General features: G+C 42.4%; 3 protein-coding genes across 4 annotated transcripts; all 3 read right to left on the reverse strand.

The window, feature by feature from the left end:
* Positions 1-431: 431 nt before the first annotated feature.
* Positions 432-7,113, reverse strand: ybx1 (Y box binding protein 1). 2 transcript variants are annotated; one of them, XM_049753549.2, is made up of 8 exons: positions 6,840-7,113; positions 4,211-4,274; positions 3,933-3,966; positions 2,198-2,287; positions 1,835-2,119; positions 1,428-1,513; positions 865-1,154; positions 432-778 (listed from the first exon to the last, which is right to left on the reverse strand). In XM_049753549.2, the coding sequence occupies exons 1-7, from the start codon at positions 6,949-6,951 to the stop codon at positions 911-913; spliced, it is 915 nt and encodes a 304-aa protein (XP_049609506.1). In that variant the 5' UTR covers positions 6,952-7,113; the 3' UTR covers positions 432-778; positions 865-910. The 2 variants fall into 2 exon arrangements, with proteins under 2 accessions (XP_049609506.1, XP_049609505.1); XM_049753548.2 differs by having other exon boundaries at positions 865-1,157.
* Positions 7,114-8,920: 1,807 nt separating this feature from the next.
* On the reverse strand, positions 8,921-14,359 carry ppih (peptidylprolyl isomerase H (cyclophilin H)). Its single transcript, XM_049753561.2, has 9 exons — positions 14,178-14,359; positions 11,650-11,714; positions 10,793-10,816; positions 10,660-10,704; positions 10,532-10,574; positions 10,227-10,319; positions 9,417-9,504; positions 9,266-9,306; positions 8,921-9,140 (listed from the first exon to the last, which is right to left on the reverse strand). The coding sequence occupies exons 1-9, from the start codon at positions 14,241-14,243 to the stop codon at positions 9,072-9,074; spliced, it is 534 nt and encodes a 177-aa protein (XP_049609518.1). The 5' UTR covers positions 14,244-14,359; the 3' UTR covers positions 8,921-9,071.
* A 3,499-nt stretch (positions 14,360-17,858) lies between these two features.
* taf10 (TAF10 RNA polymerase II, TATA box binding protein (TBP)-associated factor) lies at positions 17,859-19,662 on the reverse strand. Its single transcript, XM_049753560.2, has 5 exons — positions 19,227-19,662; positions 18,649-18,812; positions 18,498-18,562; positions 18,265-18,379; positions 17,859-18,145 (listed from the first exon to the last, which is right to left on the reverse strand). The coding sequence occupies exons 1-5, from the start codon at positions 19,363-19,365 to the stop codon at positions 18,056-18,058; spliced, it is 573 nt and encodes a 190-aa protein (XP_049609517.1). The 5' UTR covers positions 19,366-19,662; the 3' UTR covers positions 17,859-18,055.
* Between the last annotated feature and the right edge of the window lie 24 nt (positions 19,663-19,686).

Consider the following 19,686-nt stretch of genomic DNA (forward strand, 5'->3'; position numbering starts at 1 on the left):
AATTTTACTGAAATGTCCCTGCTGAAATTACCTAGTCAAATTTAGAGTGAAATAAAAATGTATATACAGTATGTAGTTATTGTAGTTACATTAAATTTAGAAATGGGATCAGTACAATTTTCTTTTTTAATTTTAAAATAGATTATATACAGTCACTGGTATATAATACAATAGGGAGAAATTAATTAGAATAAACTTTCAGGGTGCCTCATCTCCAAATTACAAATCAAATGTAGGCCTTGAGCACATACGTTTGCCCTGTTGGATATAGCTGAATACTGTGTAATGTCATGTGATGCACATGAAATAGTGTCATATTGATCACTTACAAATGAATTCGAGCAGCCTTTAGTTATGAGCCTTGCATACATTTGTGAAACCTTTTACCTAGCTTTTGGTTGCCTGCATCCAATAAATAAAACAATCACTCCTTTGTCCCTGGTTTTTGAACTTTTATTTGAGCTTGCACTTTAAAATGTTTGAATAGATAAAAAGTTATTTAAAAATGTCAAACTGACCAAATATCAAATTTCACTCATTCGTATTTTTTTTCTTGAAAAAACCATTTGGTGTAAAAACTTAGGACAGATTTAGAAAAACGTGCCGTTTCCCCAAAATGTGTTGTAGCTGTCACGTAAAGAGGAAAAAAACGAGTCTGCATAGAACCTGCAGGCAATCAGTGGTAATCTGTTCAAACGCATGGTGCAAGCTTGTGACGGTCATCAAGTCAAATCTTTATTGCTCTGATCTTGTTGGATGTTTCTTGTTGACAAAAAAACTGCGGGGAGAGAGGGGAAAGTTGCAATTTAGTACTCTGCTCATCGGCATCATGCCATCAATGACTTGCAAAGTCAAAACGCTCACCCGGACGATGGTAAAAGATGGTAGGTGCCGGTGGGCAGGTTGCTCCCTACTCAGCCCCACCCTGCTGGGCCTCGGGAGCGGCCGTTTTCTCTACGGAGGCATCGCCTTCCGCCTTGGCCTCCTTGGTGTCCTGGCCGGGTTTTCCGCCGGTTGGTGGGCGTGGTCGGCGGCGGTAGTTGACATTGCGCCGGTAGCGCCGCTGGCGGGGCTGCTGGTTGGGACCCGCTTCTCCGCCCTGATTCTCCTTGTCCTCCTCACCATCGCGCACCGGTCTGGGACGGGGTGGACCCCTGCTATGAATGAGATTTGGGCCTTTTATCTCTCCGTCAAGATGTATCACTTTAGGATACTTCACCAACACCAATTACTACTTTTCTATTAAATGTGAATAGGGAAATTTGTAACTTGCAAATAGCAAATATGTTGGGGTTCACAGCTGTCCCGTGACTCTTAAGTGAGTCTCACGGGTTCCGCAGAAACAAAGATTGTGTTGCACGCGCCTGTTGAGTTTACTACTGCGACATCACATGCTGCTTGGCCACTATCAGCTGCAAACTGTTTACCTTGACCGGAAGCCTCTGTAGTAGTTCTGCCTGGCGGGTTTGTTTCCCTGGTCTGGACCCCCCTGGTTCTCATCGCCCTCACCGGCCTGAAAACAAATGAACCGAGATTGATCGAATGCAAGGTGACACTTGTCAAGATGTGAGGTGTGATCGACGCTTGATGTCCAGCTTGAAGGTTTAAGGCTGAAGCTGTGATATGGGAGTGTTTATTTAGGTCAAACCCCGATTCACCAGTATTTATTTTGGTTCACAACCACAAGAGTGTTTTTACTAAGAACAAGTTCGGACTGGGTCATGAGAAACTGAGCGCCTGCTACAGGATCGTAGCTATGTGACAGAAGACCTCAGTCATCTTCTCTTCACGTGGTGCGGCGGTGTACGGGGGCTGGACCAAAGCGTCTACGTACAAAGTATGGAGGGTAGCGCCGTCTGCCAGGATAGGCGGGTCTACGCGGCTGTTGCTGCGAGTCTCCCTCAGGGGCGCTCTCTCCACCTTCCCGGCTGCCTTTGCCTTCACGGCCTCCGGCTCCCGGCTCGCCCTCTCCGTCACTCTGGTAGTTCTCTGGATATTCTCCGCCGCGGGGTGGACCCCTCCTTCGGGGGTAGCGTCTGAAGCGGTTCCTGTCAGCGGCGTACTTGCTTCCCTGGACCGCGGTGCCCCCTGGGCCGGTGACGTTCGCCGCCTCTGCCCCCTGTTGCCCATAGACTCACACGTTAAGAAACAGGCACAAGTTTTGGCGCAAATCAGATGATCGTAATGACACACTCACCTTCTCTCCCTCGACTACATCAAATTCCACAGTTTCTCCATCACCAACACTGCGAAGGTATTTTCTCGGGTTGTTCTTTTTGATGGCTGTCTGAAATTTCAAATTAAGAGTAAAATGAAGAGATGTATATCTAAGGATTACCTTGACAAATGAGTAGGACTGAAATATTTGGAAAAATAATATAATGGCAATATTATCAATGGGCGGCTCGGTGGCGCACTGGGTAGCACGTCCGCCTCACAGTTAGGAGGGTGCGGGTTCGATTCCACCTCCGGCCCTCCCTGTGCGGAGTTTGCATGTTCTCCCCGTGTGGGTTTTCTCCGGGCACTCCGGTTTCCTCCCACATCCCAAAAACATGCTTGGTAGGCCGATTGATCACTCCAAATTGTCCCTAGGTGTGAGTGCGAGTGCGAATGGTTGTTTGTCTCTGTGTGCCCTGCGATTGGCTGGCAACCGGTTCAGGGTGTCCCCCGCCTACTGCCCGATGACAGCTGGGATAGGCTCCAGCACGCCCGTGACCCCCGTGGGGACTAAGCGGTTCAGAAAATGGATGGATGGATATTATCAATGTGATTTTTTTTTTCAAGGTCATCTCCCAATGTACGTATTTCTACACTAAAATTAAAGCAAATAAAAGAATGACTATAAAAGAGATCAACTACTTCAATTAGTTGCTAACATCACCTTGCAGTAATTTAAGCATTCACGTCACAAATATTCTTCCAAACAAGTGTGGTGTAAACATAAATTGGTAAATCAGAAATCAGATTACAAAAATGCAAACAAATCTGAGTCATTACATTGCACTGTGGCAATTGTTGCTGGAGGTGTACGGTCCCAGATTTTTCCATGCCATAACATACAGGATGGACATGCACTCAGGACAAGTCGGATTCAACAAAAGATGGCTTGTGGGTGCTACCCCCAAATTATCAGAATAAATAAGTTATTTTATGTAACTCGTTAAGGTGTTAAAGTGTCTCTTCCACCAATACATGACTTCAAATTGCATTTTGTGCTTGTGATGCTCTTAATTTTTTTTAGATGAAAACAATTAGACCCGTCCAAAGCCCTGTTTCAAACACAGCATGTTGACACCTGTTACCAACCATGCATGCAATCTGTTGGAGTGTTTGTACAATTTGGCATTTGCTATTTGGGATCTTAGTTAAACATCACAATCTTTGTGAATCACATCCACCAGCTGTACGCCCGCCCCACTATTTGATAAGGACAGCATAGGACCTTAACTAAGGACTGATAAGAACTTCACGCAAAGTAAGCGTGTTCCCATTCAAAGCAGTAAGACATGTACTGGTTATGCATTTCCACTTGTTATTCAGGCTTGTTTGTTTTATATTTCACTGTAGTTAAGTCAACATTAATGAATCACTTGCAAGACAAGGAAAATGTTAACAAATAAATGTTATATTTAACAACATGCAAACCCTTATTGTTTTGTTGTATTTTATAGTGCTCGTACAAGCAAATATATATAAATATAAACATGACTTTGTTTTCAAGCTCACAAGGCAATATTGTTGTAAATATTGTCAGTGTCAGATATTTGTTGGTGATAATTTGAGCCCGGACTTTTTTTTTTTTTTTATTAAATAAATTCTCAATTGAAAACTTTTTTTAAATTAGAACGACCTGGGGTCAAATTGCCCTTATACTGTGCCAGTGATATGTTCAAATGTATTTATAATCAAAAAAATAAGTTCCTTAAACTTACCTGGTGTACAAAAACGTCCTCTTTAGTGTCGTTCCTGGGCAAAGAAGATCACATCTTGTTAGTGACACAATGCAGACCGAACCAGTCGGTCAGCCAGTGAACAGATTGCTGCTAAAGTGTGAGGATTAATTATGTGGTGCACGAACACCACGGTGAGCAGCAGACAAACTGCAAGCAAATCAAAGCTATAATAGGATTGCGCATGTCCCTTCAAACACACGTAAAGGTTCTCTTAAGAGGAACAGGTGGGGAGGAGGGCGAGGCCGGGGTCCACTTACCTATTGATGAAACCATATCCGTTCCTGACGTTGAACCATTTCACTGTACCCAGGACTTTTGTGGCTGCCAAGTGAGACAACATTGCACCGTTATAAACTTTCACTACTTCCTGTTCTAAAAGGCTATTTGTATCTTAAATTGTTCCCAAGTCACTATTATGCCCATTTCTGTTGTTATGATCATTATTTTTGCTTTTTGGCTGCCACCACTTAGTGAGAGGAAATGAAATGAAACTGGCCTTAACTTGCAGAAATATCTCATCAACAACCAGCTTTAACTTTAATACTGGCAAAAATGCTTGTAGATTTCTCTTGTATGAGCATAAACAATGACACGTTACACCAAATGGTTGAAGCAAAACATCATACAATGCAAAAAATGGTCATGGGGTAGATAGTGAGAAGTGATGCAGCTGTCCAGTAGTAGTGGCTTGGTCATAATGAAAATTGTTACATAGGAACCAAACAGTTTTGCAACCCACATTTTTACATGTTAATCACACCCACCCAAGGCCTTAACTGAGGGGAGACAGCAATAGCATCAAATAACTTCACCATGCTTGCCAAGAAGTTATATTTAACTGCCAACTGCCACACTCTTTTTAGACTTCAGGGGTGCCCCTGTGCCAGCTGCACTCGACAAGCTGCACTAGAGACAATCCGGACCAGCATGGCCCTCCTATGGCCTTTTACATCATATTACAATTAGAAGTTACTTAAGACTATTAAATTGTTAATGCGAGTAAAACTAGCAGTATCACGGACTTCTACGTTAGTGATTCTCCACTGGGTGGTTTGCATGCATAAGTGGGTCGAGGGTCCATTATGGGTGGGGCAGAGACAGGTTGTAAAATAAAATTGACAGAATGTTTAAGGCTATGAATGGCACACAAAAGCATCCTGAGTGACTACAAATACTTTGTAAATATATTCTGTTAATGACAACATTTAAAACAATAAAAAGCATTTTATTTAAAATATATCATTTTTTAAAAAAATGGCCCCCCCATACTATGAACTACGACAGCCCGCACATTCAAAGTGTGGAAAAGCTTAAAATATGGTAATGTGGCACAAAACAGAATTAGCACTTACTGTTACTATATTTGTAGCCACCAAATATTTTACACTAATATTTACCATATGACGTTACTGCTGTATTTAGCATAGGTTAGTTGCAAAATGCAGAACACAATGTGCGCTCGAGTCAATTCTGGTTACGTTGTTAGACTTGAACTATGTAGTAAACCGAGGACGTGAAATATTTATCTCGCACGTCAAGTTGGACCTGCCTTAACTTGGGCGATTTACACAGGCATACGTCAATAAATGACCAAAATATAATTGAAATGTGGATTGGCTTAATGAAATTGTCGCAGTTAATTGTACAATAATGTAATTATTTTTTGTTCATAAAATCAAGTCCATCATGTTCTAAATACGGTTCTCTGATACGCACTTGGAACATGTAAAGTGGGTCATGACTTGGCTTCAGCGGGACAATGCGGGTCCCAGTTTGACAACATTTGAGAACTACTGCAAATTGTACTTGTAATAAATATGTATCTTACGGTTTGTGCGTGTAAAGTGTCCCTATCTAACTTAAATTGTGAAGATTATATACCTTTACAATGTAGTGGCCCACTTTAAGCCACAACGCGCATTGCACGTGGTGATGTCGCGCGGTGACATGTTAGCATAGCTAGCTAGCCTAATGCCTCACAACCATGTGGTTGAAACGGGGCCAAAAACCTCCAACCAACGCATCTTACGTGACGGCAAACTATACGAACACAGCCAAAACAACCGATTCGCCTGATACGAGTCGCCGGCGAACAGAAAAGGCAACAAGTGGAATAAGGCTTCGGCCGACATTTTGGGCGTCCCCTTCAACCGTGAAAATAGCCGAGCTAAGCTAACGCTAGCTTGCTAGTCAGCAGAGAGTGGATTTCTCTGACGAAGGCCGCAAGTGGCAGTGGAATTCGATCTTAATTCTAGATTGTGTCACGTATTGTAGTGAACTGGACGCCCGTCAATCCTGTCGTGCTTTGATTTTAGATTAGCGCCGAAACCGGTTTATGGGGGAAAACAACCGGCACGGGAACCGGAGGCTTTACTGCGAACAAAGGGACGCCAAATCAGTTAGCATTAGCTCATCTGCGGTGGCGACGGTCACGGCTGGTTACAGTACGGCTTATTGTTACGGCGGATAAATTATTGCAACGTGGAGCCTATTCAAAATGACAGTAAGAAAAGGAGCGGTCGATTTGTAACGGCCGGCCAGGAACGTGGCACGAGTGGACGGCCGTTAGAAGGCCACCTGTACCAAGGACTACCTGGTTAGCGCATTTTCGAAAAATTAAACTCTCCCCCCTCCGGAAAAAAAAAAAGAATTTGAATCAAACTAAAATGTGACAAGGATTGTTTAAATCGTGCAATGATTTAGCTCCTATTGCCATTTCAAACTTCTACTCACATGCTAGCACACTTCTATCACCGGCACTGATTCGCAATTTCTACCATGAATGTAATTTATTCAAGTTTTTAGGTGCTGTTAGAAATCCACCTGCGATTTGGAGGCTACCCAGACACCGTGGCTAAATGAGCTCATTTCCGTACGTAATCTTACCGATGACCTTCTTATCCCCCGCGGAAGCTGCGACTACCGGGCTGGATGGACTCTCCACGTCGACAGCAGGCTGCTGCGGCTGTTGTTGCTGTACCTCGCCCTCGCTGCTCATGGTTACTACTGTTGGTAATGGCTTCTGCCGGCGGCGGCTCTCTGTTGTCTCTCCCGGTGCAAGATGGTAACCTGGGCCGGCGGTGGTGGGGGGCTACTGCCTTCGGGCTCTCAGCTTTCTTCTTCCCGCTCCCGTTGCCGATCGAACTGGGCAGATTGTAAACTGTGCTGGGGAAAGTTCCTGGCCTGAGCACCGCCCAGACGTGATTTGATTGGCTTGGATCTGTAACGAATGAAGGCGCGCACTCCGATTGGCTACTGGAACTGTCAAAGAAGGAAGGGAGGCGTTTGTGAAACTATGATTGGCTGGAGAAGAAACTACCTGTCAACCCACAGCGCCCCATAATGACGTCAAAGACAGACGTAAACTGACATTTTTGGAACACGTTGACGTTCGCGTAATGTTTAAATTATTCGAGAACAAGTCATAAACTACATTATGCATAGGAAAACCAAACGTTAACAAATACATTTTAGTGGGTTGATACGACAGCGGTTAAAAATTTGGCAGATATTTGTTGTTAATTGCTGCCATAAAGGCCAGTTTGTGTGTCAAACATTTGAAATGTTTGTATTGAGGTTGAAGTAAATAATATTTTACCCACTCGTAGTGGAATAGTATTTGTGTAGGAAGGAAGGAAGGAAGCCAACAAGGCAGTTTTTCGATTGAACATGATGAAAATGTTTGCATTTTTAAAAAATGTGTATACATTGCATTCCATCATATCACAGCCCACAGTATGGAAATTAATCAAATTCATGATCCCTAATCTTAAAAATGATACAGAAGACGTATACAGTATTACCAGCCACTTAAAATTGGCCTACCCAAATCACTGGGAGGAATCATCGGCAGGGAATCCAAAAGTGGAAGTTCAGTACACATAGCAAGCAGACAGACTCAGACTGGGCGTGAGACAAGCCCTCTGCAGCCCCCGACCATTGTAATGTTAATGCTCCACTGACACTGTTTATGAGCATTGGCTGTGTGAAGAGCTCCTTGTTCACGTTCTCCCACACAAAGATAGGCTTTCGTATTGACCTCAGAAAGCTTCCCCATGAAGCCGCCACACAATCTATTTAGCCACACACACACACGCGCACACGCACACACTCACAAACACAACGGAAAAGAAAATCCTTCCTCCAGTCTCCATAAGAACAGTCCCCATCTAAAAGGGATCTTTTGTGCCAGCGGAACGAGGTCCAAGGCAGAACAGCCAGCGTGGATGGGGGAGGGGAACGAGCATGGATTTGTATGGATAGCTGGGACAAGGGGGGAGACAACTCAGCAGAGGATTTCTTGCTCATTCCGCTTGGTTTTAAATGTGTGAAACACCATCACTGGATCATTGCTCACCAATTCACTTCAAACACAGTCACCCAAGCCCATTTCTGTTTACATTATCACGATTTGAGACTCAATTTGGGTTGGTGGGGGAAGGCATGGGGGTGGGACCGGCTGGCAACGGGCTCAATAAAACACTGGGAACACAATGTTCTTGCAGTATAAACATTACATTTTCCCCCATTCTTGACATTCAAAAGGAATGAAACCTTGGAGTAAAATAAAGGTGCCTGACAATCATTTTACAATACAACATTTAGAAGTGCAATATTTTAAATATCTTTTTGAAATACGTAGCTATCAAAATATCTTTCACTGATACCATCATGATGTTACTGTTTAGTTCGTATTACAATATGAATAAAATGTGTAAATGTATGAAGAGAAAGGCTATTTGAAAGCATTTAAATTTAATCTAGACAATTCATCCATGAATATATTATTAAATCTGTATCATACGAATCTTGCAAATGTGGTGGCACACTGTGGTGAGCTCTGATGCAACAACAAAATACATATTTTCAACCTTCTCTGACAGTGTATGGTGTTTTCACTAATATTGCAAATTGGGAATTTTATTCATACTCACAGAGACATGCAAATGTCAAAAAAAATATATATATATATTTTAAGTAAAACAATTTATTTCCTATTTACGATACAAAATTGGGCTGAATCTGTGAGTTTACACAAAGTGAAGTTAGACACTATACACTATGCAGGGTAAACAACTAGGACATACTGTAACTTCATGCGTACAGAATCATTTTTCTTCACATCTCTCCACACTGTGCAATGAGGATTGGGAGCTTAGGCTTGTTGTTGGGTCCTGTGGGAACGTTCTGTTGGAGGTTGGGATAAAGAATGATTTTTTAAAAATATTTAACAGTAAAAAATTAATGAGTCACACTGCTAACTCTACAGACATGACTTGAGTGAAGTCAATTTATATTAAAATGTATAGTACCTCAATCTTTCTCATGATCAGCAATCCATCCACAACTTTACCTGAAACAATCACAGATAAGAATATTAAACTCACATTTTCATGCAGAAAAATATATCTTTTCAAACTGTGAATAAATACAAATTCCTCATTTTTGTGGAGTCACACTCACCAAAAACAACATGTTTTCCATCTAACCAGTCACATTTAGTGCAGGTTATGAAAAATTGGCAACCATTTGTCCCTGGACCACTGTTTGCCTAAAAGAAGAATGAATGATTACAGCAGAATCTTAATATCGCCAAAACAATCAGAATTCTATATTTACCATCATCTGTGTTTAAAAAAAAAACTAAACTTTCTGATTACAAACAAAGAAAGGTGTTTGAAAAGGCTCCCGTAAGTTCAGCTTGTTAATGAAATAGAATCTCAATTGAAACAGTTTTATGAGGATAACACGCTGAACCAGGTCCAAACCTAGCATCGGAGCTGCTAAGGCATAGGCAAATACTTTTTTATGACCTTATTGGAGTTCAATTAAATTATTAGACTCACTCACTCACGACATTTAGTCTACATTGGTCAAGCCAACCATTACCTGTCACAGACATGTATAAGCAAGCTTGTCTGTGAAATTCACTTATAAAACCACTGTAATGGCTAACGGATGTGACTGTAGATGGCAGTGTTGCATCGCTTTGGATTTGCAATCAACACAGCTTTTGAGAACAAGATAATGATTAGGGACTGAAACTTCGTCATGTCACAATTATGAGTGAGAGAAACCTCAATGCAGTGGAAGTTGGAAAAGTTCAGTCACCTCACAATTACACGTATTATGTTTATAAACAACACTGCCAAAGCTACAAAACGTATGAATGATCACTAATCTTAATGGCAGAAATGAACAGGCCCCCAAATGTTATTTTGTTGAGGGCGCCATAGAGGCGTAGGCAATTAAAACTAAGAGAACTCAACACACCATGGATAGAAGACCGGGTGCAGAATGCTTGAGTCGAAAGTTTTCATCTGTGAACGGACCTCTGTAGATGCTGCAGATGCCAGTGCCGTCACCCTTTAAGAAACAGCGCATAACAAACTCACAAAAAACAGTCCATTTACCATTTTAGAGGAGCCCAGCAAGAAGGCGCGCATACATACGTACATACATTTTTTTTTACTTTGCTTTTTTAAGCACAAACCCAAGAGATCAAACAACTTGCAGCACTTTGTGGCCTATAAATGCAGCTCCTTCTCATGCGTACCGTACTACTGGCATTTACTCACATTCACAAAGTCCCCTCCTTGGATCATAAAGTCTTTGATCACTCTGTAAACGAACAACAAACGGGGTACGTTATAACAGACAATGAACTCTGTTCAGTAAAACAGCAAATACAGAGTATCAGCCAAACCTGTGGAATGTACAGCCCTTGAAACCAATTGGTACACCGTCCCTCCTGTCAGACAGATATTTATTTTAATATCTCATAAAAAGCAGCCTTGTATGTTCACACATCAGTAACATTTATAGTAGATTTGCCTTACCGGAACTCTCCGGTACAAAACTGCCTGCAAGAAATGATGAAAATTTGAGTCGTACGATATTGGCACAGATACCAATCATTTATCCATCTATTTTCCACTCCAATGTACAGGGTCTAGCAAAAATGATGACTTTTATAGGTTTAATAAAATGCAAATAAATTAAATAAACTATTTATTTTATTCATTTTTCCGAAAAGTACATATAATGCCATGTTGCTTTGTTTTGTTTCGTTTCATTTCGTTTTTGAATAATGTTATTTTGTTTCATTTCAGTTGCTAACATGAATTGGACCGGTGAGAATCGCGCTTTCATTGTGGAAATGTTTATCGAGAACGAATCTGTAAATGCAACACAACGAGCGTTCCGTTTGCGCTTCAGACTTGGTAGACATGATCATGGGATCAAAACACGATCTTGTTGTGGGTTACGAACTTCAGATCCAGTGGATCAGCATTGAAACGAAAATCAACCGACCGACCTCGCACCACCAGAACTCTAGAAAATGTGGCAGTAGTAAGACCAAAACAACATTACTCAAAAATGAAACAAAAATGAAATGAAACGAAACAAAACAAAATGGCATTATATGTACTTTTCAAAAATAAAAATAAAATTTGTGTTTCATTTATTTGCATTTTATTAAACCTACAAATGTGTCAGATCATTTTGCCAGACATTGTACTATGTTAAATGGTAATTTTTAAACACACTTTTTTCCCTTCTCTGTTATTCACAGACAAAAGCAAAATATAGCGCTGTAAAGCCCTAATTAGTATTTACTTCATCTGAAGGCTGGGGGGGGGAAAAAATCCTGAAAAGACAATAAAATGATGCTCAGATTAAGATCACAACGTACCGAAAATTCTCGGCAGTCCTTGGGACGACATCAGCAAAAAGTTCGACTTTCATCCGCCCCACATCCTGTAATGTAGATAGAGGAAATGTTGCGTAAACAGCTGATAGGACATGGGACAAAAGTTTTATCTTTAGAAACAATCCATGAGAGGAAAAACATTAAAATGTCTATACTGACAAAACGATGTTAAATACGGTTGATCTGAGCTTTGATGTCAAAGCAATTCCAAACCCTCAAACAACTTATACTGTAACATGTATGAAGCAACAGCACATACAAATATAGAAGATCACTTCTGTTTTTCTGTGACTATTCAGGTCTTGTGATGTGTCCATTGAAACGCACGGTTGACATTACGACAGCAGTTGAACCTGCATTAAAGTTTTTGGAGAAGGCCAAATTTAACAAATGTTATAGGGTTCACCAAAAAGTCCAAGATCTCAAACGTTTTGTGAGCACTGAGCAGAGTATGTAAAATGCTGGATTGGAAGCGGACTGGGACTACGGTGAATTGGGAAATGTTCAATAAATGAGCAGAAGCTACTGCATGTCTCATTCCGTATTGAGCGTTACACTTCAGCTTGCATAACTCTAAGCTACTAAATTGGCCTGACAAAGTTCTGGCTAAGGTAGGAGGTTAAAGGGCTAGAGACACCGGTATATGTATAAATCGGTTTTAGTTAGTTTATGGGCTTATAAATATAAATTGACGCTCGAAACAACCAAAAGGAAGCTGTTGCTCTGAAAAATATCATTTAAATTTGCCGCACAGACGAGTTTGACTGCACTGAGCCGCCAGCCGGAAGTGACATCTCATGACGTCTCAAGTTGTATGCGTTTAGCTTCAGTGAATGTAAACAAAAAGAGAAGAGGGGCCAGCGCGGAGACGTCGGGCCAGGTTTGCGGCCAACCCAGCTCGCCTAGCCGTGCCTTCCATTATCCTGGCGTACATTTGTTCGCGGGACGACAAGATGGGTTGAGTTCGCCTGATAGGATACACGAACCGGACAGTGCGTGCCTGCTGTCTGCTCGTGTTCACAGTGGCCTGGTTGACTGTCATCTTTCCGGACCCTGCTGTGCATCGGGAGCGGCGAGCGTGCTATCACTCTTATTGTTCATCCTCTTGTTTTATTTTTCCTGTGTTGTTTACTTGTATGTGCGTTGTGAACTCTGTCTTATCTTTCCGGACTCTGCTGTGCATCGGGAGCGGCTAGCGTGCTATCACTCTTATTGTTCATCTTCTTGTTTTATTTTTCCTGTGTTGTTTACTTGTATGTGCGTTGTGAACGCTGTCTCGTCACCCTGGGATAGTGAGAAACGTAATTTCGATCTCTTTGTGTGTCTTGACATGCGGAGGAATTGACAATAAAGGAGACTTTGAGACTTTGACTTTGAAAAGTATGTTGAAGCGTGACGGGAGGGGCACAATTCAGAAAACGTGCTCAGCTCGTCGAAAAAATGCGATTTAAGAAATAAAATTAAAAATGCGCCTAAAACCTAAACCAAACGCTGCAGATGTTCATTTCTTCATTCGCAGTGGTCAACTCGGCACTCTACTCTTTTTACTATGCCAACCTAACCACAGTGACGGGAGAGGCACAATTCAGAAAACGTGCTCAGCTCGTCGAGAAAATGCGATTTAAGCAATAAAATTAAAAATGCTTATAAAACCTAAACCAAACGTTGCAGGTGGTCATGTGATTAACTCGGCACTCTAAAGCCCCCAAGAGCACTTTTTACTATGCCAACCTAACCAGAGTGACGGGAGGGGCACAATTCAGAAAATGTGCTCAGCTCAGCCCAAGTGAACTGCTAGATTCATCATATTCCGCGTCAAAAGAGGTTTCTGAATCGGATAAAATGATGCTAATATTGCCGCTAGAAACGGAGCTGTCGCTATCATCTGCCATGTTGTTTGGGTTTGTTGACATCCAGATGTACAACTTGTGACGTCACAGTAATAGCGCCGCCAGTTTGGCTTCGTGCGGACCCGATCGATAAACTGGCATTTTATTTCAGCTTTATTCTTAGTAATCGGTGTCCATTTTTAATTTCCAATGCGGCAAATGTGTTCACTTTATACATTCTATCAAATTCTGTTCTAATTGAAAAAAAAAAGGGATGTCTCTAGCCCTTTAAGGAATTTGGTGCAGAGGTGAACAAGGAACCAGTACAAAGTACAAAGTATGGGTGCTGTGTTCATGTTGACTCGGTCTCATTATGACAAGAGCAGCACTGTTGGCGCGTTGAATGCAACAAAAGATGGTTTTGTATCAAATCCTCTGTGTGGTGTCGCCGATCCCTTCACGAGAGGATATGAGCGATATAAGGTGCCCATATTTGATCAATTTCCTCCGGCACATATGCTATCTTTGACAAGAAGAATAAATATCGGACCGTTTGAAGTTTGAAAATATATATTGTTTTAAATTGTTAACTTCCTTTCAGCACCGGCCGCCGGTGTGCCTCACGTGTGTTTCTCCATCGTCGTTGTGCAAAAGCGTCACGAAAGTCTTCCAACAACTCACCTGTCCTCCGATTGTAATATCAAAAAACACAATAGGGTTATTGGGGTTCGTCCCTTGAACGGACATTATTCCCACCTCGATGCGTTTTAGAAGGAAAATAAAAACAGTAGACACTCGTTCAGAGACGAAATTGAACAACCGGAAACTTGTACAGAAATCGGAAAGCCGTGTTACTGCAAGCCGTTAGGGACAAACTGCACGAAAACGCGAAAGGCAGGGTCGTTTCAAACCGGTACTCGAGGGCAGCGTACCCGGATCTTTAAGATTTCTTCTTCTTCCAAAACACCTGATTGAAATGATTGGAATCGTTATTAGTCATCCTCTGAGCTAGCTGGTGATCTGGTCGCTTGACTCAGGTATGATGGAGTATTCAAGATTCAAGAGTTTTTTATTCGCCATGTTTGAGCGTGCCAAACAAGGAATTTGACTTCGGTAAATCACAGCCTCTGTTCAACATTTAGGTGACTAACAACAACACTCAGGACATGTGAAGAACGAAAGATATTCTCAAACACCCCCTGATCTTAAACTGATCTTAAACTCCCAAGAGGGCAAGGAAAAACTCAAAACTCCAGCTAGGGGAAATGAGAAACCTTGAGAAGAGACCACAGATGGGAGGGTCCCTCTTCTAGGATGACCAGGCTGCAATGGATGCAGAGAGGACACATAGTACAAACAGTGTAGACAAAAAAGGTGTGGAAAGCGGGATGTTATTACACAGTAATGACTCTGAGACTCTAAGAGTGGTGTGAGTTCATCAGAGCGACAGCCTGGGGGAAGAAGCTGTCTCTGTGTCTGCTGGTTTTAGTGTACAGAGCTCTATAACGGCGTCCGGAGGGGAGTAGTTCAAACAGGCTGCAACCTGGGTGCGAAGGATCTGTTGAGATGTTACTTGCACGTTTCCTGGTCCTGGACAGGTACAAGTCTTGGATAGATGGGAGGTTGATTCCAATTATCTTTTCTGCAGTCCTTATTGTCCGTTGCAGTCTGTGCTTGTCTTGTTTGGAGGCCGATCCAAACCAGACAGAGGTGGCGGTGCAGAGGACAGACTGGATGATGGCAGTGTAGAAGGTCTTCAGCAGCTCCCGCGGCAGGTTGAACTTCTTGAGCTGTCTCAGGAAGTACAGCCTCTGCTGGGCCTTCTTCCGGACAGAGTCTATGTGGCCGGTCCATTTCAGGTCCCGAGAGATTGTGGTTCCCAGGAACTTGAAGGTGTCTGATGAGAGAATAGTATTACTGCGGATAGTGAGGGGTGAAAGTGGTGAAGGGCCTCGCCTGAAGTCCACTGTCATCTCCACGGTCTTGAGCGGGTTCAGGTCCAGGTGGTTTTGGCTGCACCAGTGGACCAGCCGCTCCACCTCCTGTCTGTACGCAGTCTCATCACCGTTCTGGATCAGTCCGATGAGAGTGGTGTCGTCTGCATACTTCAGGAGCTTCACGGAAGAGTCACTTGCGGAGAAATCGTTGGTGTAGAGCAGGGGTGGGCAAACTTTTTGACTTGCGGGCCGAATTGGGTTCTAAATTTTGACCGGGGGGCCGAACCAGGAGCAGATGGATGTAGTGTTTGTGTGAAGTAATATAAACGACCTGTAAAGGTCATTGCATAAAAGGTTTTGGCCTTTAGTAGGTAGTAAAGCATGGATATTCAAAAAAGGTTTTTTGAAAACAAATGCATTTATTAACAGCATTAAAAAAAAAACATCCCTAAAAAACTGCTATCAGTGATTCTCATAAAATATGACACTGTTATTATGAATAACAGTCTCCATCACTTCAGTGCCTGCAGGTCAGATTAATGAAAGATGTATGTTTATCTTATGAGATCACATCAAACGGCAAACATTCTGACCAAATATATCATCTTGAAGAATCGGTGAAAGCATACATCCAAATAAAGTAATCAAAACGGCAACACGGTGAGGGGTATCTGAAAATCAGAGCAGAGTTTTAACTCACAAACACCTGGTAACAGAAGTGAGGAAACGGAAAACACTTCCTTAAAGTAAGCCTTAAGAACTTTAAAGGTTAAGATTAGTCACAAACAGGTGGTGCATCAATGTCCTTGAGCATCCTGCATTGTTTGAAAATGAGAATGGTCGCTAGTTTCAATCCCTGCTATTTGTACAGAGCATATTCAAAATGCATTTTTTTACAACAAACTTGAAAGCCTCCCCTTCATTTTCAGTGTTCATTTGATGTTGATGTTCATGTGGCTGAACGTCACGTCGCGTACGTCGAGCCAAATTGGCCACTCTTTTTAAACACTCGGCACTCAGTGTCCACCTTGCTTTTCCGTGGGCGACTCATTTTAATGGAAGGATTCCAGGGGAAGGTTTGTGGGTGGCTTTAGCGTAAAACTGTATCCGAAAACTCGGCGCGCAAATTACAAGAATGCTGTCGTCACAGCCCACGCTCTAAATTCGGCACTGCTACAAATAGAGCGCGAGTGCGCCATTTCCGTACTACTGAGTACGTACACGCACTTGTGAGTGTGCACCGAGCTTTCTGACACGGCTTCCGGTAGTAAATGCGCAGGCGAGTGGTTCCCCATCTACTGGGTAAACGCAGTCATTGCAGGCAAAATGACCGAAAAAAAAAAAAAGTTTAATAATACAATTTATTTAGGGTTGGCGGGCCGGATTAAACGGTCCCGCGGGCCGGATGTGGCCCGCGGGCCGTAGTTTGCCCATACCTGGTGGAGAGGGAGAAGAGCAGTGGGGAGAGGACGCATCCCTGAGGGGCTCCAGTGTTGGTGGTCAGGGTGTCAGATGTGATGCTCCCCAGCCTCACACGCTGTCTCCTGTTGGTCAGGAAGCTGGTGATCCACTGACAGGTGGACTATGCGTTTGACATCAACAAGTGGATGGCTGTGGGTCTCTTGTAACAGAGATGGACATCTCTGGCGTATGGTAACAACTTAAGGAGGTATGTCAGAATTGCACATTTCACTGTAACCACGAAGAAGGCCTCTAGAAAAAAAAGATAGGAAAAAAACACATCTGCTTCGTAACACTACATGTTCTCCACACGGGAGCCTGAGTTGTCTTTGGTTATTCTGGCCTCCGGCCACACTACAAAAACATTCATAAATTGTCTATAGATGTTAATGGTTCTCCATTTGTGCTCTGTCCATGGTGGCTCAAGTAACGCTAATAATAAGCACAATATAAATTGGTTAGTTGGATGGATGAATGAAACTCAAATTTATGAATTTAAGTCTGATTAACAAACATGAACATTATAAACCACCACTCAGGTATTAATTATACTGTAAGATACACTGAGGTAAACACTCACTCTAAAGTTAAAGTCAAAGTCCCAATGATCATCGTCACACACACATCTGGGTGTGGTGAAATTTGTCCTCTGCATTTAACCCATCCCCATGTGATTTTGATCCATCCCCTGGGGGAGAGGGGAGCAGTGAGCAGCAGCGGTGCCGCGCTCGGGAATCATTTGGTGATCTAACCCCCCAATTCCAACCCTTAATGCTGAGTGCCAAGCAGGGAGGCAATGGGTCCCATTTTTATAGTCTTTGGTATGACCCGGCCGGGGTTTGAACCCACAACCTTCCAGTCTCAGGGCGGACACTCTACTACTGGGCCACTGAGCTCTAGCTTGTTCGGACAATTCAGCTCAACTTCTGAATCCCATTTTGAACAATGGAATAACTCGCACACATTTACCTTTAGGGTTTTATTTATACAATAAAACGTACATTTACAAACAAAAAAAGTCAAAGGTGGAACCCCAGAACTAAACAATGATTTCAAAACATGTCAAAACTGCACTAAAGCAATGTGATTGAAAATGAGCATGTTGACAAACTAGCAGGTTAGCCAAGAATTAAAACTAGATGATGCAAAAGGAACACACATCTATGTAAAGTAGTAAGGCTTCTTGACGTTGACGCCATATTCCGCGAGAGCAGGGGCCAGGTCCTCCATTGTCAGAGTGTACTTCTTATCCTACAAATCAACATGACAAAACATTAGAACATCAATTTGTTAGGATAAAAACAATGGCATATGCATATACATTAATTTTTAATGCACATCGAAGTACATTGGGATATGATGAAACAAACCTTTGTCTTGCTCCTTGAGCTTCCTGACGCAGTCCCCTTCATTTTACAATACTGCAGCGCGTCGTTGGCAATGTCTGAAATGAACTTTTGCGAGGCCAGGGAGATCAAACGGATTCTAAAAACAAAACAAAACAAAAAAAAAAAAAAAAAAAAAAAAAAGATAAATAATAAGCTTACACAGTTTGGTATAACTGTCCCACACTGAATTTTTAACAATTTTCAAAAACACATACATTCTTGGATCAGATGCTTCAAAGCCAGCCCGGTTGAGGTAGTAGCCTGTCACTGCATCAGGAATCTGACAAAACAAACAGAAAAGGTTGTTGTTTACTTTGATAGGCTTGTACCACTTTATACAGCACGGAGGCGAGAAGTGAGACTTACCGTGGGAGTGTACTCTTCCAGCTGCATGACAAAGTCAGCCAGTGGGGTTGTGGAGACGGCGGGCTTAATGTCTCCGTTAGTGATGCCTCCTGGAACATAAACTCCATTGGGTACAGACGAGTCAGATGATGACGATGATGTCACCATAGGGGTTGGAGTCGAAGCTGTAAGATAGGTGAATGTGTTTTATTTACAGAGATACAAAAGCATTTTAATCTACTGCATTTTGAGGATGTATTGCAAAATTCCGGATCCCAACTGGAGGTGTTGGGAGTCAGTTGGTATCGCCTAGATAAGGGATGTATGGTGCAAATGACAATCACACCGAGTATGAGTGCAAAACTGAGCGTACCGCAACGATGCTGGCAATGTTTACTTGTATCTGATTCGTGAGCAAAGTAGTTCGTGAGTCAAGGTTACATTGCGTCCAAAAAAAAAAACGACGCAAAAATATATACTACTGAGTACAATATGTAATAAAATTACTAAAAAGAATCTAGGATTGTATTTTTACGATTTGCGAAGGTAACAAAAATGTCATCAGTGTTCTCAACTGATCGTAGAATTTTATCAATTACCATTGCTGGCGACCGCAGGGATGCTGCCGACATTGGCCGCCGCATTCTCATTTGCGGTACAATTGCTTGAAGTTAAAGACGTCGTGGCGTTAGACGAAATTCCGGTGGTGACAGACTGGTTGGCGTTGTCAACATTCATGTCGATGCTGTTCACGTTTTCACAGATTGGAGGGAAACAACTTGGCGGCTAGCTAATGCTCAAAAGTCGGCTACTATCTTCTTGGCGAGCAGTTAAAAAAGGCTTCAAAAGCCCAAACGTCCAGCCCTGTGAGTTCTCAAAGAGACATTTGTTGCTTAGGAAGCTCCCACTTGTGCTACTTTAAGCCCTTGTACAACGAAACGAAATCGGAGTCACGAGCTAGCGAACATCACCGCGAATGTTTGTAGCCGACCAGACTTCTTCTTTTTCTTCTTCTGCCTCTTCTTTTTCTTTGGAATTTGTTTGGCCGTTGGCTAACCA

Source organism: Syngnathus scovelli, chromosome 2, assembly GCF_024217435.2.
Source record: "Syngnathus scovelli strain Florida chromosome 2, RoL_Ssco_1.2, whole genome shotgun sequence".
In the NCBI taxonomy this organism is placed as follows: Eukaryota; Metazoa; Chordata; class Actinopteri; order Syngnathiformes; family Syngnathidae; genus Syngnathus; species Syngnathus scovelli.